General features: G+C 42.7%; 1 protein-coding gene and 1 long non-coding RNA gene across 2 annotated transcripts in view; both read left to right on the top strand.

The window, feature by feature from the left end:
* Window positions 1-13,867, top strand: part of SCAI (suppressor of cancer cell invasion) — a 138,503-nt gene extending 124,636 nt beyond the window's left edge. Inside the window, exons 15-17 of the mRNA XM_077283584.1 lie at window positions 5,607-5,780; window positions 10,659-10,759; window positions 12,371-13,867. Of these exons, the coding sequence (XP_077139699.1) occupies window positions 5,607-5,780; window positions 10,659-10,759; window positions 12,371-12,517 (422 nt within the window). The 3' untranslated portion in view covers window positions 12,518-13,867. The remainder of the gene's footprint in view (window positions 1-5,606; window positions 5,781-10,658; window positions 10,760-12,370) is intronic.
* A 4,868-nt stretch (window positions 13,868-18,735) lies between these two features.
* LOC143804946 (uncharacterized) lies at window positions 18,736-19,065 on the top strand. Its single transcript, XR_013221132.1, has 2 exons — window positions 18,736-18,865; window positions 19,034-19,065. It is a non-coding gene; the product is annotated as an uncharacterized LOC143804946 (long non-coding RNA).
* The last annotated feature ends 6,200 nt before the right edge of the window (window positions 19,066-25,265 follow it).

Raw genomic sequence — 25,265 nt, 5'->3', positions numbered from 1 at the left:
CACTCTCCCCTGCTCCAGTGCTGAGGCTCCATAGCTGTTACTGGTGTCTGTTATTGTCTGCAGCACTGATTTCACATAAACACCACTGCAGCCAATCGGTGAGATCTTTTCTCTCCCCCTCCCCCCCAGAGTAGACAGTACGAGCCGCTCCGAACCGCCGAGCTCACTGATTAGTTGCAGTGTTGTCGGTTATATCAGCGCTGCCGCCTTGTGTTTTGCGGGCTGTATCTTTATTTTTATTTTTTTTTTTTTTTTTTATCCCCATAGTTCATAAATGAAAGGTTAATATTGGATTTTATTTATAAGTGTGCAATAAACTCCCATGTTCTATCCGAAGCTGCAGGCCCTCAAGAAGTTTGTCTTTGCTTTATATGTATGGTGTGGTTTTGGATCAAATTAAAGGGTTATTTTCATTTTTCCCTGAATGGGTATTGTTGGATAGGTCTTGTAACTACAAGCAATTTACTGCTTATTAAAATGTTCAGCCGTTCTTGAGAAATATTTAAAATTGAGTCCTCAGTGGTTGATAACTTTTAATGGCTAACTGAAAAGATGGTAACAAATTGCAAGCTTTCGAGACTACTCAGATCTCTTCATCAGGCATAGACTAAAGATATTAACACTTTTTTGTTTTCAGCGCATTGCCTAGGAGACCGACCACCACTGCTAGACATCAGAACATGCAGAATGCTTACAAGATCTTTTCTATTAATCTAATAAGCATAGTTGGAGAGCCCACCAGGATCGTTGGATCACACTGTTGTCTCCTAATCCCAGCCAGCTTCAGTGTTTTGTTGACAAACAGGATGGCAACAGTGGCCGGACTCCTAGGCAACAAGGTCTAAACAAGTGTTAATATCTCAAGAACGACTGCAAATTTTTGTAAGCAGTAAACTGCAAATTTTTTGTTTTTTACAAGCTCTATCTGTATATGAAGATGGGAATAATCTTTAAATAGAGCTGGGCCTTTTGTATGCTAAAAATTAAATAAACAGCTGGTTTCAAAGGGTGGCCATTCACGTTAAGGAGCAGAGCCCTTTTTGGAAGTGCATCTGAACAGCAAGGTGGATTGCTGTTGAGGGGAGATAGAGAGAAAAAAAAAAAAAATCTATAAATCTTCAGCACAGCGAGTGTGAGCGAGCTGAGTGTGACCTGAGCGTAAGTGTGAACGGCGGTAAGTGTGTGACTTGTGATTCAGTGACTTTGGAATCAGGGAGTTTCCAAGGGAGGAATTGCTTCTGTTTTTTTTTTTAAATTAATACTTTGTATTTATTTTTAATTAAAGTTTCTGTGTGGTGCAATCCCCATTAGGAAATGTGCTCCACAATTGTTAATGCCATCCAGTGTACATCTTGCCACATGTATGCAGTCCTTGACCAGCCGGTCGAGGGTGCATACTGCTGTGCGAGATGTGAGCACATTGTGCATTTGGAAGCCCAGATTTTGGATCTAAATGTGCAGCTGGCAACACTGAGATCCATAGACAATATGGAGAGGAGTCTTCTGCTCACAGAGCAGACGCTCAATGGGATAGATGAGGAGGGGGATGGTAGGATGGAGCTGCAGGACAGTGTGGCAGTTAGCTGGGTGACAGATAGAAGGCGGGGTAGAGGGAAGAGTGCCAGGGAGGCTAGTCCTGATCTGGCACACCCCAATAAGTTTGCTAAGTTGGCAGATGAGGGGGGTGCCAGTACAGGGGTAGCACTGCTGCAGCCAGGCATGTCCTCTGAAAGCCGGAGGAGTGACTGCTCCAGTAAGGAGGGAAATAGGAGAGCAGGGCAGGCCAGACAGGTGCTGGTAGTGGGGGACTCAATTATTAGGGGAACAGATAGGGCAATCTGTCACAAAGACAGGGATCGTCGGACGGTGTGCTGCCTACCTGGCGCTCGAGTCCGACACATCGCTGATCGGGTGGACAGATTACTGGGAGGGGCTGGTGAGGACCCAGCAGTCATGGTGCACATTGGCACTAATGACAAAGTTAGAGGTAGGTGGAAGGTCCTTAAAGATGATTTCAGGGAATTAGGCTGCAAGCTGAAAGCAAGGACCTCCAACGTGGTATTTTCCGAAATACTGCCTGTACCACGTGCCACGCCAGAGAGACAACGGGAGATTAGGGAGGTTAATAAGTGGCTCAAGAATTGGTGTAGGAAGGAGGGGTTTGGGTTCCTGCAGAACTGGGCCGACTTCTCAGTTGGCTACAGGCTCTACGCTAGGGACGGGCTGCACCTCAATGGGGAAGGGGCAGCTGTGCTGGGGGAGAAAATGGTTAGAAGGTTGGAGGAGTGTTTAAACTAGGGATTGGGGGGGAGGGTATTCATTTTATAGGAGGGGAAGATAGTGCAGATAGAGAGCTGGGCACAAATAAGGAAGTTGGGGGTGGCGGTGGCATGGGGGGTGGGGTTAGAACAGTTAATAATTTAAGAAAGAATAGAGGTACAGAGAGTAACATCAAGTGCATGTATACTAATGCCAGAAGCCTCGCCAACAAAATGGACGAATTAGAACTAATGTTGTTGGAGCATAATTATGACATGGTGGGGATATCTGAGACGTGGCTGGATGAGAGCCATGACTGGGCTGTTAACTTGCAGGGCTATAGCCTGTTCAGAAATGACCGTACAGATAAGCGAGGGGGTGGGGTGTGTCTATATGTAAAATCTTCCTTAAAACCCATCCTGCGTGATAATATAGGTGAATTTAATGAAAATGTGGAGTCCCTGTGGGTGGAGATAAGAGGAGGGGGAAAAAATAATAAATTACTGATAGGGGTTTGTTATAAATCTCCAAAAATAATGGAAGCAATGGAGAATATCCTCGTAAAGCAAATAGATGAAGCTGCGACTCAAGGAGAAGTCATTATTATGGGGGACTTCAACTACCCTGAAATAGATTGGGGAACAGAAACCTGCAGTTCCAGCAAAGGTAATCGGTTTTTGACAACTATGAGAGACAATTACCTTTCACAGCTGGTTCAGGACCCAACAAGGAGGGGGGCACTGCTAGACCTAATATTAACCAACAGGCCAGACCGCATATCAAATATAAGGGTTGGGGGTCACTTGGGGACTAGTGATCATAAAATAATAAGTTTTCATGTAACCTTTAATAAGATGGGTAGTAGGGGGGTGACAAGGACACTAAACTTCAGGAGGGCAAATTTCCAACGGATGAGAGAGGATCTTGGTGCAATTAACTGGGGCGATATCCTGAGACACAAAAATACACAAAGAAAATGGGAGACGTTTATTAGCATCCTGGATAGGACCTGTGCACAGTATATACCGTATGGGAATAAACATACTGTAAGGGGCGCAATAAATGACAAAAAGAAAGCATTTAGAGAATTAAAGGAAGTAGGTAGTGATGAGGCATTAAATAAATACAGAAAATTAAATAAATTCTGTAAAAAGCAAATCAAGGCAGCAAAGATTGGGACAGAGAGACTCATTGCCAGAGAGAGTAAAAATAATCCCAAAATATTCTTTAACTATATAAATAGTAAGAAACTAAAAAATGACAGTGTTGGCCCCCTTAAAAATAGTCTGGGTGAAATGGTGGATGAGGATGAGGAAAAAGCCAATCTGCTAAATGACTTTTTTTCATCAGTATTTACAAAAGAAAATCCCATGGCAGCCAATATGACTAGTGATAAAAATTCCCCATTAAATGTCACCTGCTTAACCCAGCAGGAAGTACAGCGGCGTCTAAAAATAACTAAAATTGACAAATCTCCGGGCCCGGATGGGATACACCCCCGAGTACTGCAGGAACTAAGTACAGTCATTGATAGACCATTATTTTTAATCTTTAAAGAGTCCATAATAACAGGGTCTGTACCACAGGACTGGCGTATAGCAAATGTGGTGCCAATATTCAAAAAAGGGGCAAAAACTGAACTCGGTAATTATAGGCCAGTAAGTTTAACCTCTACTGTGGGTAAAATCCTGGAGGGCATTCTAAGGGATGCTATGCTGGAGTATCTGAAGAGGAATAACCTCATGACCCAGTATCAGCACGGGTTTACTAGGGACCGCTCATGTCAGACTAATTTGATCAGCTTCTATGAAGAGGTAAGTTCCGGACTGGACCAAGGGAACCCAGTGGACGTAGTGTATATGGACTTTTCCAAAGCTTTTGATACGGTGCCACACAAAAGGTTGATACATAAAATGAGAGTAATGGGGATAGGGGAAAATATGTGTAAGTGGGTTGAGAGCTGGCTCAGGGATAGGAAACAATGGGTGGTTATTAATGGAGCACACTCGGACTGGGTCGCGGTTAGCAGTGGGGTACCACAGGGGTCAGTATTGGGCCCTCTTCTTTTTAACATATTTATTAATGACCTTGTAGGGGGCATTCAGAGTAGAATTTCAATATTTGCAGATGACACTAAACTCTGTAGGGTAATCAATACAGGGGAGGACAATTTTATATTACAGGATGATTTATGTAAACTAGAAGCTTGGGCTGATAAATGGCAAATGAGTTTTAATGGGGATAAATGTAAGGTCATGCACTTGGGTAGAAGTAATAAGATGTATAACTATGTGCTTAATGCTAAAACTCTGGGCAAAACCATCAATGAAAAAGACCTGGGTGTATGGGTGGATGACAGACTCATATTCAGTGGCCAGTGTCAGGCAGCTGCTACAAAGGCAAATAAAATAATGGGATGTATTAAAAGAGGCATAGATGCTCATGAGGAGAACATAATTTTACCTCTATACAAGTCACTAGTTCGACCACACTTAGAATACTGTGCACAGTTCTGGTCTCCGGTGTATAAGAAAGACATAGCTGAACTAGAGCGGGTGCAGAGAAGAGCGACCAAGGTTATTAGAGGACTGGGGGGTCTGCAATACCAAGATAGGTTATTACACTTGGGGCTATTTAGTTTGGAAAAACGAAGACTAAGGGGTGATCTTATTTTAATGTATAAATATATGAGGGGACAGTACAAAGACCTTTCTGATGATCTTTTTAATCATAGACCTGAGACAGGGACAAGGGGGCATCCTCTACGTCTGGAGGAAAGAAGGTTTAAGCATAATAACAGACGCGGATTCTTTACTGTAAGAGCAGTGAGACTATGGAACTCTCTGCCGTATGATGTTGTAATGAGTGATTCATTAATTAAATTTAAGAGGGGACTGGATACCTTTCTGGAAAAGTATAATATTACAGGGTATATACACTAGATTCCTTGATAAGGCGTTGATCCAGGGAACTAGTCTGATTGCCGTATGTGGAGTCGGGAAGGAATTTTTTTCCCCATGGTGGAGTTACTCCTTGCCACATGGGTTTTTTTTGCCTTCCTCTGGATCAACATGTTAGGGCATGTTAGGTTAGGCTATGGGTTGAACTAGATGGACTTAAAGTCTTCCTTCAACCTCAATAACTATGTATGTAACTATGTAAGAGCCCGGTCAGTGTCACTACTCACTTCAAGGTAAGGTTTCTGGAAGAGTTTGTGTCTGTTTTACATGAGCATGGGCATTTTATTATGCAATTAAGGATGATTTTTAACACATTATTAGTAAAAAGTTCTAATCCCATTGTTTGTTCCAGCTGTGTAGTAAAATCCTCCACATTTTTTCTTACAGATCACTCGCAACGTGGGAGCCTCTTCACTCTCTTCCTCAATAACCCCCTTATGGCATTCCTGTTCATCTCCGGCCTGTCCAGCATGCGCAATGGGCTTTGGGAAAAGTGTCAGGATCATTTACGGAAAATCAATAGAGATATCGCACAGCTGTTGACACACTCAAGATCTGTAGGTAATACATGGGACTGCATCGTAAGCGCTAGAACAACATGGCTGCTGCTTCCAGAATCTGCAATAATGTCCAAGAATTGGGTTTGGTATTGTCACATTGATTCAAGTTGGGGGAGACCAGATGCAATACCACCTATTGACAAGTGGCAACATTTCTAGGCAAAAAAAATAATAAAAATACACTGTGTATATATGTGTATATACACTGCTCAAAAAAAATAAAAGGAACTCTATGTGCACATACCAAAGAAAGGTGCAGATTCTGACCTGCTTTTTCTGCCAAGAAATTCAGAATCTGCACAGAAAATCCCACAGTCAAATCTGCAACATGTGCACATAGCCTTAAAGTAAAACTAACTGGTCTGTGAGAGACAGAATTCTTGCTGATTGGTCGGTGATCAAATACTTATTTCATGCAATAAAATACAATGTAATTATCAAATACTGAACAATTTCCCCACTGAGTATGCGTATATATTTATAAAAACACACACATATATAGTGGTGTGTTCTCGCTCTCTCTCTCTCTCGCTCTCACGCATCGGGTATTCTAGAATATGTATGTAGTTTATTTATGAAGTTTTCAGAATAATGCAGTTTATACAAAGGATTCGGCCGGCCGCGACCAATTAGTGAAGCGTGGTTCAAATTCTGCGCCAATTCGTGGGCGGACTGCGCCTGTCGCTGATTGGTCACGCCCGGCCGCGAACAGCCTGTGAAGCCAGGGCCGGCTCCCTGTGGGCCCTCCTCTTTAACACATACCACGATTCATGATGCACAGATACAGTAGAGAAATATAGCACAGCCACGTAGCGTATAGCGCAGCCCACGTAGCGTATAGCGCAGCCCACGTAGCGTATAGCGCAGCCCACGTAGCGTATAGCGCAATGTGGGCACCATATCCCTGTTAAAAAAAAAAAAAAAATAGTTATATACTCCCCTTCCGGCGGCCCCTGGATTTTACCGATGCTCCTCGCGGTCCCAAGAGTGCATTGCGGTCTTGCTACGTCGTCATCTCGCGAGACTGCAATGCATGGGCTGGACTGTCGTGAGGAGCGGGAAAGGCCTGGGCTGGATCCGAGGGCCGACAGAAGGTGAGTATATAATTTTTTATTATTTTTAACATTAGATCTTTTTACTATTGATAGGCAGCATCAATAGTAAAAAGTTGGTCACACAGGGTTAATAGCAGCGTTAACTGAGTGCATTACACCGCGGCATAACAAGATTCGTTCACGCTGCCATTAACCCTATGTGAGCGCTGAATGGAGGGGAGTATGGAGCGAGCACTGACGGCAGGGGCCATTTCGCGGCCGCACTGTGCCTGTCGCTGATTGGTCGTGGCCGTTTAACCACGACCAATCAGCGACTTGGGATTTGTGTGACAGACAGACGGAAGTGACCCTTATATAGATATATATAATCTACTATATAATTGTCGATAGATAGATTGATTAGATAGATTGATTAGATAGATTGATTAGATAGATTGATTAGATAGATTGATTAGATAGATTGATTAGATAGATATACAGTAGATATATAGAGATATATAGAGATATATAGATATATCTATAGATATGTGTATATATATATATGTGTGTGTGTGTGTATAGATATAGATAGATATAGATATATATCTGTCTCTATCTGTACAGTAGATATGTATCTATATCTACAGTCATGGCCAAAAGTATTGACACCCCTGCAATTCTGTCAGATAATACTCAGTTTCTTCCTGAAAATGATTGCAAACACAAATTCTTTTGTATTACCTTCATTTAATTTGTCTTGAATGAAAAAACACAAAAAGAATTGTCCTAAATCCAAATTGGATATAATTCCACACCAAACATAAAAAAGGGGGTGGACAAAAGTATTGGCACCGTTTGAAAAATCATGTGATGCTTCTCTAATTTGTGTAATTAACAGCACCTGTAACTTACCTGTGGCACCTAACAGGTGTTGGCAATAACTAAATCACACTTGCAGCCAGTTGACATGGATTAAAGTTGACTCAACCTCTGTCCTGTGTCCTTGCGTGTACCACATTGAGCATGGAGAAAAGAAAGAAGACCAAAGAGCTGTCTGAGGACTTGAAAAACCACATTGTGAGGAAGCATGAGCAACCTCAAGGCTACAAGTCCATCTCCAAAGACCTGAATGTTCCTCTGTCTACTGTGCGCAGTGTCAACAAGAAGTTTAAAGCCCATGGCACTGTGGCTAACCTCCCTAGATGTGGATGGAAAAGAAAAATTGACAAGAGATTTCAACGCAAGATTGTGCCGATGTTGGATAAAGAACCTCGACTAACATCCAAATAAGTTTAAGCTGCCCTGCAGTCCGAGGGTATAACAGTGTCAACCCGTACTATCCGTCGGCATCTGAATGAAAAGGCATTGCATGGTAGGAGACCCAGGAAGACCCCACTTCTTACCCCGAGACGTAAAAAAGCCAGGCTGGAGTTTGCCAAAACTTACCTGAAAAAGCCTAAAACGTTTTGGAAGAATGTTCTCTGGTCAGATGAGACAAAAGTAGAGCTTTTTTGGGCAAAGGCATCAACATAGAGTTTACAGGAGAAAAAAAAGAGGCATTCAAAGAAAAGAACATGGTCCCTACAGCGGAGGTTCCCTGATGTTTTGGGGTTGCTTTACTGCCTCTGGCACTGGACTGCTTGACTTTGTGCATGGCATTATGAAGTCTGAAGACTACCAACAAATTTTGCAGCATAATGTAGGGCCCAGTGTGAGAAAGCTGAGTCTCCCTCAGAGGTCATGGGTCTTCCAGCAGGACAATGACCCAAAACACACTTCAAAAAGCACTAGAAAATGGTTTGAGAGAAAGCACTGGAGACTTCTAAGGTGGCCAGCAATGAGTCCAGACCTGAATCCCATAGAACACCTGTGGAGAGATCTAAAAATGGCAGTTTAGAGAAGGCACCCTTCAAATATCAGGGACCTGGAGCAGTTTGCCAAAGAAGAATGGTCTAAAATTCCAGCAGAGCATTGTAAGAAACTCATTGATGGTTACCGGAAGCGGTTGGTCGCAGTTATTTTGGCTAAAGGTTGTGCAACCAAGTATTAGGCTGAGGGTGTCAATACTTTTGTTTGGCCCATTTTTGGAGTTTTGTGTGAAATGATCGATGTTTTGCTTTTTTCTTCATTCTCTTTTGTGTTTTTTCATTTAAAGGGAACCTGTCACCCCCAAAATGGCTGGTGAGGTATGCTCACCGGCATCAGGGGCTTATCTACAGCATTCTGTAATGCTGTACATAAGCCCCCGATGTTACCTGAAAGAGGAGAAAAAGACGTTAGATTATACTCACCCAGGGGCGGTCCCGGTGCGGTCTGGTCAAATGGGTGTCTCCGGTCCGCTCCGGCGCCTCCCATCTTCATTCCATGACATCCTCTTCCGGTCTTTACGCCGCGGCTCCAGCGCAGGCGTACTTTGTACTGCCGTGCGCAGGCGCCGGAAAGGTCAGAGAGGCCTGGAGAAGATGAAAATGGGAGGCGCCGGAGCGGACCGGAGACACCCATCCGACCTGACCGCACCGGGACCGCCCCTGGGTGAGTATAATCTAACGTCTTTTTCTCCTCTTTCAGGTAACATCGGGGGCTTATCTACAGCATTACAGAATGCTGTAGAAAAGCCCCTGATGCCGGTGAGCTTACCTCACCAGCCATTTTGGGGGTGACTGGTTCCCTTTAAGACAAATTAAATGAAGATAATAATAACCGAAGAATTTGTGTTTGCAATCATTTTCAGGAAGAATCTGAGTATTATCTGACAGAATTGCAGGGGTGTCAATACTTTTGGCCATGAGGGTACCGTCACATAGTACCATTTTAATCGCTACGACGGCACGATCCGTGACGTCGCAGCGATCGTATGAATATCGCTCCAGCGTCGTAGACTGCGGTCACACGTTGCAATCACGGCGCTGGAGCGATGCCGAAGTCCCCGGTAACCAGGGTAAACATCGGGTAACTAAGCGCAGGGCCGCGCTTAGTAACCCGATGTTTACCCTGGTTACCAGCGTAAACGTAAAAAAAACAAACAGTACATACTTACATTCTGGTGTCTGTCCCCGGCGTTCTGCTTCTCTCCACTGTGTAAGCGCCATAGCCGGAAAGCAGAGCGGTGACGTCAGACGTCACCGCTGTGCTCGCTTTCCGGCCGGCGCTCACACTGCAGAGAAGCTGAGACGCCGGAGGACAGACACCGGAATGTGAGTATGTACTGTTTGTTTTTTTTACGTTTACGCTGGTAACCACGGTAAACATCGGGTTACTAAGCGCGGCCCTGCGCTTAGTTACCCGATGTTTACCCTGGTTACAAGCGAACACATCGCTGGATCGCTGTCACACACAACGATCCAGCGATGTCAGCGGGTGATCAAGCGACGAAAGAAAGTTCCATACGATCTGCTACGACGTACGATTCTCAGCAGGAGCCCTGATCGCTGCTGCGTGTCAGACACTGCGATATCGTAACGATATCGCTAGAACGTCACGAATCGTACCGTCGTAGCGATCAAAGTGTGACTGTGTGACGGTACCCTGACTGTATGTAGATAAATAGATATCTACAGATAAATAGATATCTATAGATAAATAGATAGATTTTTGTTTGCTCTCGCTCTCTCTCTCGGACAGCGTCAGGAGCAGGTGAGTATGCGACAGTCCTCGCTCCCCCTCACCCGCCGACCATGACTCGAATATAAGCCGAGAGGGGCACTTTCAGCCCAAAAATCTCGGCTTATACTCGAGTATATACGGAACATATATATCTATCTATATATATATATATCTCTATCTATCTATATATATCTCTATCCATCTCTTACAATCCACTTTTAACTGTTCATTCTCCTTTTCAGACCAAGCTTTCCTTCAGTTTTTTGGAGATGAGTTTTTGCGTTTACTACTTACAAGATTCATATTTTGTTCTGCAACGCTTAGAATGCATAAAAGTTTTAAGGTGAGTATTTAATCAAAATTACATTGATGGTATTCAATTTTTTTTTAAATGGCTTTTATATAGAATTGCTGCTTCTGCTGGCACCTTCAAGCAATCATAGCAATCGGCAGGAGGGATCCAGCAGCAAGTGTTCTGTCTCCCTGCAGTGCCCCCACAGGTGAAAGAAATCATAGCAAGGCTCCTATTTAAATCAGTAGACTTTCTTTGTAATGACTTATGACTGTACAGTCCTTTAAAAAGATATAGCAAGTTGATCCCTTTATGATCCCAAAGTGAGGTTCCAGCAGGGAGAAGCTATGTTTTTAAAGTTCCGTATATATTTGTCTTGAAGTGCATTGTGGTGTGAACAATAACCTACAGCTCCTCATTCTCGTGCTGTATTCCTTGCCATGTATCGGAGCCAGTGACCTGTCAATCAGCCAGAGGAGCTGTGAGGGCATCATCACGCCCTTATACACTTCGAGGCACACATATAGAGAAGTTCAAAACGCGATCTCTCACTGCTGGATCATCACTTTGGGGTCATAAAAGGATGAACTTTGGGGGGTGTAGAAGTTTGTAGCCTTGGGACAGACCCCTTAGTGACAGCCAATACGTCTTTTAACTGACCTGAGATATAAGAGAATAGCCTCCCCATACAGGTGACAATCCAGCAGCTGTCGGCTGTACACTATAGCTGACAACTTGCTGCATCAGCCACAATCAGTGTTTGCACCGTCCATATCTGTTTAACCCCTTAGATGCTGCTGTCAATAGTGACTACATCATTATAAATGGTTAACACAGTGTTGGGGCTTCCTCATTATCCAAACTGGTGCCCTCAGATCATGATTGTGTGGTCCTGATGTTTGCGATGGCAATTCACGACCAAATAGCGGCCTTACAGTCTGCCGGCTGTAGTAATCTGTTCAGAAGTTAGAGGCATTTAGGTGGTAAAAATACACATTTTCATTTCTGTCATACCACTTTGCATTAATCCCTGTAAAGCACCAGAAAGGTTGTTAAACTATCTGACAGCAGTTTTCAATATGTCTAGGGGTGCTGTTTTTAAAATGGTATCCCGTTTGGGGGTTTCCCAATATATGGGACCCCCTAAAGTCACTTCAAACATGGATAAGTCCCTAAAAAAATCAATTTTGTAAATTTCCTTGAAAATATGAAAAATTGCTGCTACATTTTTAAACCTCCTAAAATGCTAACAAAATAAAATAACATTTTAAAAATGGTGCTGATGTAAAGCCGACATGTGGGAAATGTTATTTATTAATGGTTTGCCGTAGTATGACCATCTGGATTAAAGGGATAATCATTCAAATTTAGAATTGCTAATTTTTTAACATTTTTCTCAAATTTGTTATTTTTTATAAATAAGCACAAAACATATTGATCTAAATTTACCATTATCATAAAGTATAATGTGTCACATAAAAACAGTCTCAAAATCACTGGGATTTGTTGAAGCTTTGCAGAGTTATCACCACATAGTGACACTGGTCAGATTTAAAAAATTTGGGGCTCCGTCGCTAAGGGGTTAATCTGTCACACCATTGACATGTCTGTTGATGATCTATCTTTTGGATCCTACCTCGGTGCTGTTATCTTTTCTTACAGGAGACTAGGAATTACCCAGAAACCTATCCCTCTCTTCCCCGAGAAGAGTTGGTGGAAAACCTACACTTACAGAAACAGATTTTCGAGTTGGCCTCAATACTAGACGTGAGGAACCTATTTTTGGAGACCACCATGGATGAATATTAAAAATAAATAAATAAAAAGCACCAGTTTTACTTGAACATTTGTGACTTTAGGGTCACAGAACCTGGAAGGTGCATATTTTCTAAAGCTGAATCTCTTCTGTAGAGAACCTTTTTAGTTTGTAAATCCCAAGCTTCTATTTCAAATCAAGCGCCTCCCCCGAGGAAAGGTACAGAGGAGCCGGTCGTGACTGCACTTTCTCGCCCCCTTCTTACCCCCGTCCGATCAGTAGTGTGGCACATAGTGCTTGTGGTTTTGCTTGCAGGTCATCGCCTCTAGCTTTCCTGCGCATGATGTTTTAGATGTTCTGTCCTGGAATGACGAAACTCCCTCCCCGCAGCATGAAGAATTTACAATGTGGAGACGGTAGACGCAAAAGAAGCGTTCAGACTGCCCAGACGGCTGTCTCTTCAGTATACAAGACTGTACCGCACAAAATAAAGATCCTGCCTTCCACGTACAGCGGCCACTGCTGGCTCTCTCCACCGGTCTCTTTTCATATTGTTGGGACTTTTCCGATACGGTACTTCGCAGCTCTTGCATTATTCGGTTACATATGAAGCATTTGTGGGCAGGCAGAGGAGTAATAATACAGATTTTCTTTTCATTTCTTGCATCCATATTACATCCTATATCTAACCCAGTGCATGCCAAAGATAACCTTGTGGGATCTGTGCACTAAAAGGTGGTCTCCATCAGTCATAAGCTGTATGATTTGTGTCCGTCGCAGGGTCAGCATTGCATAGTAGTGCCTTATGTGTTATGATTTTTACTTTATTTTAAACCATAGAATTATCCTGACAATTGTACATGACAATCTATACTATGGTTAATTTTTTTTTTTTTCTATTTAGTTGTACAGCACAAGAGTCTGGGATTAGCAGAATTCTTTCTGCTCGATGGGTGAAAGTTAGTTTGTACCTATTGCTCGTATTACAAAACTTAGTAATGTTAAACCTCTATTTTAAGGACACGCCTCTCCGGTTACCTTCTAGCCAGGAGAAGGGGGTGGTCCTATTGAAAGACAGTTCAGACTAGCAGCCTGCTTGTGCCGCCAGTCGGAACTGTGCACTTTGCCATGTTGCAAGCAGAAGCCGCTTTTCCATGTTGCAAGCAGAAGCCACTTTTCCTCCGCAGGATCAGAGGAGTCTTGTTGAATTCAGCAATTTGGATGGCTTGAGCGCTGCACTTGCGTGCTGTTTATTGACCAGCTTGTAAGCGTGTGCTCCTTGCATCTGATAAAGGTGACGGTATATTAGGTAACAAGTTGTGAACTCCAAATGTATTAATCCCTCTGTTCTAGAGAATTTAGGTTTTTGATAAATAAATTGCAGAGTTGCTTCTTAGCCATTTTAGTTGAGACCATTCCTTATTAAGGGACATACGGTATTCCTTTTTGAGAATGCAAAAAATTGTAGAGTACCCCCATACATGTTAAATAAAAGTTGTCCAAACCCATATACAGCAGCAAACATTGGCCAACCATTTTTTGTGTATGGGGCCTCCTGACGCTCCCTGCCCGACTAGTAACGGTGGTGGACAGAAGGATTGAGCTTGTTCAATTTCAATTGCTCATCTTCTTCTTTTTTTTTTTTTTTCCCTGTAGACATGCCACCACCATAGATGTTTGGCAGCAACTTGCTTCGCTTTTCCTATGGCGGAACGCGTGCATATTCAGCTTAGTCTAACGTGCATGTCTATAGCATGGTCAGGAGACAATCGAACAGGCAGCTGTTATCTAATGTTTATGGGGCGCCTTTAGTGTGGGAACAGCAACTTGAGTGAGAAGAGTAAAAAAATACAGTATATTGGTCAAAGAGCACTTTAATGAGGTTATCCTAGAAACCAATTTTGTACCAAAAAGTCCTGTAGGGTTGAGACTTAGTTGTTTAATTGTAAATTTCAGCGTTTATGTTCGCTTTGGTTTTGTTGCTGCTGATATGTTGTCTGCGGGTTGAGTCTGGAGAAAATCAATCTCCTTACCCCTCTGGCAGCTGATAGAAGTTTTTAGACACCAGCTATATGTCTATGCTACTCGAAATTCTCTGCTCCTTTCCTGACAAGCAGAGACAGATATTGTGCATTTTTTGTAATCTGAACAGGGAGTGATATTTAGTGGTGGGTCAACCCCTTGAATAATGCTGGTATGGAGCCTACACTTTGTCCGACAACCTTCCTTAGCCCGAGTATGTTAGCTGTCGCTAATTAGGACTCCTCTGTTAGGTTGGCACTTGTGGAAAGATATTACATTTTTTTGCTTATCTGCCGGTCTGTACAGTGCTGTTTTCTGTTATTTTCCATTGTGATCTTTGTAAAATAGGATTTGTCACTTTTACTAGTTTTAGCTTTAACGTATATGTATATGGAGGGTTGCTCGTCCATGTGTTTATTTTATAGCTGAGACAACACAACCCCCGCCCCCCCCCCCCCCCCCCCCCCCGAGATAAATGTGTCTCTAGGTCTAAGAATAGATTAGTGGGTTCCAAATGATTACAAATAAAAAGGAGGTATTTATGGGAATTGCTCATCCCATCCTTATTTTTTAGTTATTACCACTTTTTAGGGATGTAGAATTACAGCTGTGTGCGTAGCTGTGATCAGACTGTACAAGAAGCAGCTCTCGCTCCCCGTTCCGAGCAGAAAGTTCCAGTATAACCATCAAACCTTTTTAGCTGAGTGAACGCTATCAGTACCTTCAAAATTGGCACACACCCCTAATAAAATGGTTGAAATAGCATGGAAAGTTTATACCTTTGGTGTGAATCGGGTTGGTTCTTTCTGCTGGGGACCCCCTACCAGAACGTAGTGCCACCACTTTATTCCAGTGAGGCAGGTCAGAGCCCCATCCTCGGGGGCCTAATCCACAAGTTATCACCTACAGTTATATGAAAAAGTTTGGGCACCCCTATTAATCTTAAGCTTAATGTTTTATAAAAAAAAAAAACATTATAAAACATTAAGATTAATAGGGGTGCCCAAACTTTTTCATATAACTGTATCCTGTAAACATGTAGGTGATACATTTTAATGTTGGGAGAAATCCTGTAATGGCCAAGAATTTGTAGACATGATCACGAAGTTTCGCTCCTCTCATGGGGCAGATAGATTGTACACTGCCAATTTTGCATCAAATACGGTACTTATTTTCCCCAGTGTAAGTTTTCCCTCCTACAAAGAATGGAGAGGTCTGTAACTTTTATCGTAGGTACACTTCAACTGTGAGAGACAGAATCTACAAAAATCCAGAAAATCATTGTATGATTTTTACATAATTAATTTTATTACATGAAATACGTATTTGATACAATAGAAAAACAGAACTTTAATGTTTGTTACAGAAACCTTTGTAATTAGAGCTCAGATGTTTCCTGTAGTTCTTGACCAGGTTTGTACACAGTGCAGCAGGGATTTTAGCCTCCTCCTCCATACAGATCTCTAGATCTTTCAGGTTTCTGTCATTGGGCAACATTGAGTTTCAGTTCCCTCGTAAGATTTTCTATTGGGTTCAGGTCTGGAGACTGGCTAGGCCACTCTAGGACCTTAAAATGCTTCTTACGGAGCCACTCTTTAGTTGCCCTGGCTGTGTGTTTCAGGTTTTTGTCATTCTGGAAGACCCAGCCATGACCCATCTTAAATGATCTTACTGAGGGAAGGAGGTTGTTGGCCAAAATCTCGCAATACATGACTCCGTCCATTCTCCCTTCAGTTTGGTGCAGTCATCCCTTTGCAGAAAAGCACCCCCAAAGTATGAAGTTTTCCCCCGCCATGCTTCACATTTGCGATGGTGTTTTTTGGGTTGTACTCCAAACACGGTGAGTGGAGTTGATACCAAAAAGTTCTATTTTGGTCTCATCTGACCACATCACCTTCTCCCATGCCTTCTCGGGATCATCCATATGTAGTTATCATTCAGTGTGATTTTCTATTTTAAAGTTCTGTCTCTCACAGGTGAAGTGTGCCTACGATGAAAATTACAGATCTCTCCATTCTTTGTAGGTGGGAAAACTTGCAAAATCGGCAGCGTATTAAATACTTATTTTCCCCACTGTAATTACGGCTACTGATCATTTGGCTAGCTTTTGAGCAACCATGGGTAGGGTGGTCGCAAGGTGAATGGATGTTGATGATATCGGTACATACCTACTTTGACATAAGAAGCTTATTAGTTAATTCTTTAACCAGGATCTTGAGATTTCATGTCTCTAGCTCTTAATAAAAGGGCAAGAGATGCGCCAATATATAGTATTTTTCCCATTGAAGTGTACGTGTCCACAACTTTTCTAATGGTGTGGTTCTCTTGAGTTGGAAATTGAGAACGTAAAAGTTGTATTTCACAACTCTACGCTCTTGGTCTTGTTGGGTAGAAGCCATCCTTGGCACTGAAATACCACAAGTAGAAAAAAAACTTTTTTCCTATTATCTTTTTTTTGGCGTTACTTGGTATAGGCAGAAATCAAGACCTTGAATTATCCCTCTGAAAATCTCCAGCAAAAATGTTCCCGCTATCTGTACTATTGTAGTCCTAATGTACATAGTGGTGCTCATGGTGCTTCGCACACCGTGGCTCTAAGTAACTATTGTTCTTTGTGGACGTGTCTATCGCTCGCTGGTCAGCTCACCAACCTGCTCCTGCACAGGTGAGCGATATAGTCCATACACCGTTAACCCACTGCTTTCCTACAGCTAATAGTGCTCAGTTCTAGGGAAAAGTTGTTTTTTCCAAAATCTGCTGCTTGAAGGCCTCCTCCATGGACCTCCTCCCAATCACAAAGGCTAACTGGACTCCACCTAACGTAGATGTCGCCCTTTTGGCAATCGGCTGCTTTGCTTTATAGAGGGATGTCCCTACCCTCTGTGATGTATTAGCCAGTGATGCTTATATGGGGTCCCCGTAAAAGGGAACTACAGGTCCGATTGTCCCCCACTTCTAAGTCCATGGGCAGTGTGGTTCTTCCTTTCTCCTTTTAGGTTCCTTAAAATCCCCCAATAAGGGAAGGGTGCACATTATATTTGTTAAGGATCAGGGTTACCATTTTTTTTTAGATTGGAGAAAGCAACAAAGTGAACCAAGGGCTGTTAACATTTTAAAGCACAATTTCATAGCTTAAAGGTGACCCGTTGAATGGTCTAACATGTCGGTTTTAGGGTTCTCCATAAAATAACTAATCGAAAGCTGCTTTTCTTACAACATGGTGTTATGCCATTCCTATTTTATTCTTCTGGAAATGTATGACCATATTGACTGAGTAATTCTATCACAGGGGCGTGTCCATGCAAACTCTGACTCTGGCCAATCATTGCTATGTGTATGGACACCCCCCCCCAACTGGTAACGCCCATGAGGAATAATGGAGGAACGGCACAAAATAAAGTTGTTCCAGAAATGTTATGGAGAATGCAAGTATTTACCGACCCTGACATATCATTAGGGCAGACGGGTCTTATTTAATACTTAACTGTGAAGATAAAAAGCTGTGTAGATACTTGGAATATATCTACTGTATATATTTAACTTGTTAGAAGAAAACGGTTTATATTCTGCTCTGTCTACTTCTGTCTTTCCCATATTAGTTGTGATTTTATTAAGAATATGAGCCCTTTTCTTTTATTAACCGATGATCCTAACCTTAAAGGGAGCCTGTCCTGTTGTCCACACAGTCGGATTTGTGGAGTGCATGGTATACCAAAGGAAAAGATGAGCACAGATTAATGTATAGGTTTATGGGAGAAGATTCAGTCGAAGTTGTATTTTATTCATTGAATTCCCTGGTGTTTGTATGTAGGAATCCAGTAGGCGGGGCTATTCTGGGATTGACAACTTTATGCATTCAGTCATACAGGTAAGACTGCCAACGGATAGGACCACCCATTGGATGCATACGTATATAAACACAAGGGATTTCAATGAAAACAAAAAAATGCAAGTTTTACTAAAACTTTTCCAAGAAATAATATTAATCTAATCAGCTCCTCCTGCTCTATACCATCCTGCCTGCAAATCAGATACCATTTTCAACATGACAGATTCTCTAAGTATTGTCCTACGGTCATTGAAAATGTATGTCCAGGTTGAATGATTGTAATATCCAAGATGGACTGAAATGTGTATAGCTGCGTCAATGGGCCAAATGATCACTCGTTAATTCAACCATCAAACTACTTTTAACTAACACAAATGGCCACCATGAGGACCAGATTGTAGTTTTTGCTGTGGGTGGTCATTCAAAGGCATTAATGGCAGATTAGGCAGGTGCCACGGGGCTCAGGAAGAAAGGAGGCCAGGTCCTGATGTTTGCTCCAGTCCAATCTGCAGCTGGGAAAGGGTAGGCGAGGACCCTGCGCTGGGAAAGGGTAGGCAGGGACCCTGCGCTGGGAAAGGGGAGGCGAGGACCCTGCGCTGGGAAAGGGGAGGCGAGGACCCTGCGCTGGGAAAGGGGAGGCAAGGGACCCTGCGCTGGGAAAGGGGAGGCGAGGACCCTGCGCTGGGAAAGGGTAGGCAGGGACCCTGCGCTGGGAAAGGGGAGGCGAGGACCCTGCCCTGGGAAAGGGGAGGCGAGGACCCTGCCCTTGGAAAGGGGAGGCGAGGGATCCTGCGCTGGGCAAGGGGAGGCGAGGGACCCTGCGCTGGGCAAGGGGAGGCAGGACCCTGCTCTGGACTCCTTTCCCTAGGACGACTACATAGTTTGTAAACATGGTGGGTGAGAAATTGACCCAAGGGTCATGTAAGCTCTAGAGATTTCTGCCCTTGGTGGTAAGACCTAGCTATGTTGGGGGGCTCATTTTTATCTTTGCCATGTAGTAGTCTTAGTTCACTATGTGGCTCCAGCGCTACATGGTAAGCAGCGGTCTTAGAATATGTAGGACCCTGCCATCACCTGTCTAGTAGACGTGTGGGCATTATGGATTGACCGCTCTCTGACCCATTTGCAGTTGTTTTGAACATATGTAATAAAAGATTGGGACGTCGTGCAGTGCTGGACCTGTCTCTGATATAGGAGTCTTCTGGCATCTTAGAGCTCCCGACGAGAAGGTGACCGCAAGTCTGATTTGGCATTACAAGTGGCCAAATCTGTTGAACATCTGGCTACCAAGAAACATACTTTTTTGGGGTAAATGTGACGTCTGTACCCCCTGCTGTGCTGTTTTTTTGTTTCCTTTTGTGTATTAGTTGCAGACAGTTCTGTATTTTTGACACCTACGTAACGGTTAGTCTGGTTAGGAAAGGTTGTACTGTGCTGCTGCCTCCCTGACTTTCTACCATTTTTGCAAGAACTGTTGACTGGCTATCACAACCAGGTAGAAAGCTGACGGGAATGGTCGTGTTTAACGCTCTATTATGCATCTTGAAAAATAAAGAGCATTGTTCGCTTGCCAATAAAGACAAGAGTGGCAGAAGAATACATTGTGAATGCAAGTACACCCCGTCATTTGTATGACATTCGAAGGGAACCTGTCAGCTGTTTCATGCTGCCCGAACCATGAGCACATCCTACTTACTGATCCTCAATTACTCCACTATAATCCTGAGCTGTATTCACAATCCTGCTGGCTTCAGAGCTGCGATCTCCCTAGCAGACCAGAGTCCTTGATTCTTTTGTGTTTCTTTTTTGTTATACCAGGCACCATACACTAATCTAAATGACAAATTTACCATTCTGCTACATCATAGCAGATCAGCTAAGCTGTTACAGCTGACAACAGACTTTATGACTAGCTATAAGACCGGAAGAATGGTGAATGCAGCTCCAAATCAAGGATCGTAACGTATTGACAAAGTTACCGAAACATTTATGTGGGTTAAAGGGGTTTAAACATCTATGGACAGAGGAGGTGATACATTTATGATGGCTCGTCACAAAAGTTGGGGTCCTAACCCCCTGTAGTGAAGAGGGGTGTGAATGAAGCCCAGCCATTATAGAAATGTAATGGCTCAGTAGGACACGGATCTAGTAAAACTCCCAACTGCTACATTCGCAGACCACCAATTTAGTGATCAGGTGGGCTGCCATATATCCACTTCCTTGGGAATAGGTGATTTAGCCCCTTAAAATAAATACCAGGCAAATATAAAAGGATGTAATTTTGGGGTTTTGACCGTCCCGTGTCACTTTGGTGCATCCCCCATTGTATTTCTGTAAAGGACTCGCTGCTAGAACCCCAATTTTCCAGTCGGTGCGAGCGAAGCGTCCTATGCAAGTTTCAAGTTCTGAAAACCCAGATAAGCACACAATTATTCATCAGGCGCCTTTTATTATTTTACTTTTTTTTTAGTTTTCAGTCTTTCGTGCTCTAGTCATGGGAGGAGTCGGGATTTAACATTAGCACAGTGTATATTGTGTATACTTAGGAAAAGTTAGTAAGTTAGGGCGTACAAACTGCTATAAGAGGATGTGTATTTTTGTGAATTGCGTGTTTTTCTGTATATTTTTTCTATAGGGTCATCGATTTTATATATCCGTGATCCAAATGCCATTAATGGTGGAAAACCCCTTTTTTTTTTTTAAAGGTCTTGTCTGCTTTTTACAATCCCCAGCGGTCTCCTAATAATTAGCTGATCACAAGATGTCCCAAACGGATTAGCTGTGAATTGGAGGAACATGTTCATTATTCCCACAGCGCCTCCGCAGGAGAGATGAGGCATTACATGGTGATCATTGAAATTAAAGTGAACCTGTCACACCCCCCCCCCCACCCCCACCCAGTCGTTTCAAACTAAAAGAGCCACCTTGTGCAGCAGTAATGCTGCATTCTGACAAGGTGGCTCCTTTAGTTCTGGGTGCTGTAACTTGAGAAATAATCAGTTTTATAATTTGTCTGAAATACTTGCTCCTCAGTCAAGTGGGCCGGCGTTTCCCCCCTGCTTCAGACAGCACACAGCCGTCACTCACATCTTCTTGGTGCCGCCTCCTCCTCACCGCTGTTTTCAAGAGTAGCCTGCGCTCTTATCCCCTGCCTGGTGCAGGCGCAGTGAGTGCTGGCCGTCTTTCCTCATGCAGTCCAGCTGACTGCGCCTGCGCAGCCGCCCTGCTTGTGAATCCCAGCCCCGTAGTATGAATAAATCATAAGTCACTGCGGGGCTGGGAATCACAGGCAGGGCAGCCGCGCAGTCAGCTAGACTGCATATGAGGAAAGACGGGCAGTGCTCACTGCGCCTGCACCAGGCAGGGGATAAGAGCGCAGGCACCGCTTACTTTTGAAAACAGCGGTGAGGAGGAGGCGGCGCCAAGAAGATGTGAGTGACGGCTGTGTGCTGTCTGAAGCAGGGGGGAAACGCCGGCCCACTTGACTGAGGAGCAGGTATTTCAGACAAATTATAAAACTGATTATTTTGGCAGTTACCGCACCCAGAACTAAAAGAGCCACCTTGTCAGAATGCAGCATTACTGCTGCACAAGGTGGCTCTTTTAGTCTGAAATGACTGGGGGGGGGGTGACAGGTTCCCTTTAATATTGTGTATATGTAATGTATTGACTTTGGGAGTCTTTCCAAAAGAGAGAGATGGAAGGGTCTTGCAGCTGCTCTCTGATTTTGATAAATAATGGAGAGTCCTAATTTTTAAGGGGTTGTCCACCTCCTATTTATTTTTAAAGTTATGTAATGAGGGATAAAAACATCTTTTTCCTAAATTTTGCACTGCTCAAAGATCACATCCGGGGAAGCAAATAACATCTAAAAACTGGTCATAAATCAACTGAGCAAAAAAAAGTGAACTCTCCCATCGGGCTACCAGAATAAGATCACTTATGGATCCTCAGTTGGCTCATTCTACAGCCAACAAAACAGCAAAACACAGGCTACAGAAGGCAAACTGTGCAAAATTTTTAATGAAACCAACTTACAAAGTTGATTTTTAGCCAAAAACGAAGTAAGAAAAAAAAAAGTTGTACCCAAAGGTGGACATCCCCTCTAAGAGACCCCCTTTAAATTCTCCAATAGAATATTGCAAATTGGGTTTTTGTAAACCAGATAGTCCCTTTTTAAGCGTCATGTTCATTCTTAGCACTATTAAATTAGACCTCTCCATAGTAAGGAATATTTTAATTCCGTTTATGCGTTCCTGTCTGCGTTTTTAATGGTGGTCTCCAAAATGACTGCGTACGGTGACGGTCGAGGACAGGCTCACTTGGACATTTTAGCTTTTTTTTTAAAAAAAATAAATAAATAAACTTTTTAAGCAAAGCCTTGACAAAAGCCTCATAATTTTATTTTGTGTTTTTATGTAGCGTATAATTAACAGTCTCGGCACAAGTAAAAGCCTGTGCTGGAGAAAGTCACCCGGCGTTGGCTCGTCCTGCAATAACTGGTCGCCTGACTGTCAATTACTGTAGATCGCCGTGCCCGTGTTCTGGACACCAGTTTAGCCAAATCTGTAGAATTAATGACGAGCATTGTGCCATTGTGAAAGACAAAAAAGCTTGGGATTGTTGTTGTTGTTTTTCCATTGTTTTGCAGTCAATGGGAGTTTGTCTCTAGCGTCCTGTCCGTTTGTTCCATGCTATGTGTACAGCGTTCTATGTCCTTGGTCCTGTAGTGATTGTGCCACAGGACAGCACAGATTGTATGACGTCCATCGCTCCCCGGCTATTGTACATAGTGTCACACTTAGCTGCTCGCCTCATGTTGTAAATGTCTTTCTATCTGGAAATTGAAAGCAGCAAGAAAAAGAAAAAAAAATTAATAAAAACCTGAAAATGTTGATTCTTAAACTTGAATATATTTGCTTGATGTCTGTGGTTACGTGTATGAGCATTTTCTCCTTCAGAATAAAGATTTTTGTTTTCTTTTCCATAAATTTACCTGTAGGAATTTATTGTAATATTGTCTCTGCTTTTGTGTCCACAAAGCCCCCGGGGTCGGTGCGCCCGCTAGTTTACTAAATAATAAAATATATTTATTTTATTTTTATTTTAAAATTTATATATTTTATATATTGTATTATATTTTATATAAATATAATTTTATATATTATATTTATATATTAAAATAAAATATATATAAATAATAAAAATATATATACACTATCGCATATACATACAAATGTGTGTGTATATAGTGTATACATTTTATTTAGATTTTATTTTTTATCTAGGTTTGCAAAACACAAATTTGGAAAAGATTGTTTTATAAAGGGGTTCTCTCACTTTTTTTTTTTTTTTTGCTTTTAAGCTCTGCCCATTTTCTTTAAGATCATGTGAATTGGGTTCCTACAAAACCCCTTTAGATCTTCACAGGTGCCCTTGCATACCTCCAAAAAACGCATTTTATACATGTCTCTTGCTGCATGTAAATTGCGCAGTCCTTTCCTATGTGTGTCTCTATATTGCAATCAGCGGCGCCCCGTTCCCTTGTAAGGTCACCTCTTCCCTCTAGATGCCAGTGGATGACGTCTCTACATGTGCATGACATACAATACAGACCAAAAGTTTGAACACACCTTCTCATTCAAAGATTTTTCTGTATTTTCATGACTATGAAAATTGTACATTCACACTGAAGGCATCAAAACCATGAATTAACACATGTGGAATTATATACTTAACAAAAAAGTGTGAAACAACTGAAATTATGTCTTATATTCTAGGTTCTTCAAAGTAGCCACCAAGCGTCACCTCTGCTTCTGAGGATAAGTTTATCCGAGTCACCAGCCTCAGAAATCGCAGGTTAACAGCAGCTCAGATTAGAGACCAGGTCAGTGGTGCACAGTTCTAGCAGCAGACACATATCTACAACAACTGTTAAGAGGAGACTTTGTGCAGCAGGCCTTCATGGTAAAATAGCTGCTAGGAAACCACTGCTAAGGACAGGCAACAAGCAGAAGAGACTTGTTTGGGCTAAAGAACACAAAGAATTGACATTAGACCAGTGGAAATCTGCTTTGGTCTGATGAGTCCAAATTTGAGATCTTTGGTTCCGACCACCGTGTCTTTGTGCGACGCAGAAAAGGTGAACGGATGGCCTCTACATGCCTGGTTCTCACCATGAAGCATGGAGGAGGAGGTGTGGGGGTGCTTTGCTGGTGACACTGTTGGGGATTTATTCAAAATTGAAGGCATACTGAACCAGCATGGCTACCACAGCATCTTGCAGCGGCATGCTATTCCATCCTTTTTGTGTTTAGTTGGACCATCATTTATTTTCAACCGGACAATGACCCCAAACACACCTCCAGGCTGTGTAAGGGCTATTTGACCAATAAGGAGAGTGATGGGGTGCTACGCCAGATGACCTGGCCTCTACAGTCACCAGACCTGAACCCAATCGAGATGGTTTGAGGTGAGCTGGACCGCAGAGTGAAGGCAAAAGGGCCAACAAGTGCTAAGCATCTCTGGGAACTCCTTCAAGGTTGTTGGAAGACCATTCCCGGTGACTACCTCTTGAAGCTCATCAAGAGAATGCCAAGAGTGTGCACAACAGTCATCAAAGCAATAGGTGGCTACTTTGAAGAACCTAGAATATAAGACAATTTCAGTTGTTTCACACTTTTTTGTTAAGTATATAATTCCACATGTGTTAATTTATAGTTTTGATGCCTTCAGTGTGAATTTACAATTTTCATAGTCATGAAAATATAGGAAAATCTTTGAATGAGAAGGCGTGTCCAAACTTTTGGTCTGTACTGTACATGAAGACATCATCCACTAACATCCAAAGAGGCGACGTTACGAGGCTGAAGACGTAAGAAATGTGAAGATTGTTTCAGCTCCTTTCCAATTAAAAGTCCTTTATTGATCCATATCCTTAAAAATCATCC

This window comes from Ranitomeya variabilis, chromosome 2 (genome assembly GCF_051348905.1).
Source record: "Ranitomeya variabilis isolate aRanVar5 chromosome 2, aRanVar5.hap1, whole genome shotgun sequence".
Taxonomy (NCBI): Eukaryota; Metazoa; Chordata; class Amphibia; order Anura; family Dendrobatidae; genus Ranitomeya; species Ranitomeya variabilis.
Note: the sequence above shows the minus strand (reverse complement) of the source record. Positions and strands in the feature narration are given on the sequence as shown.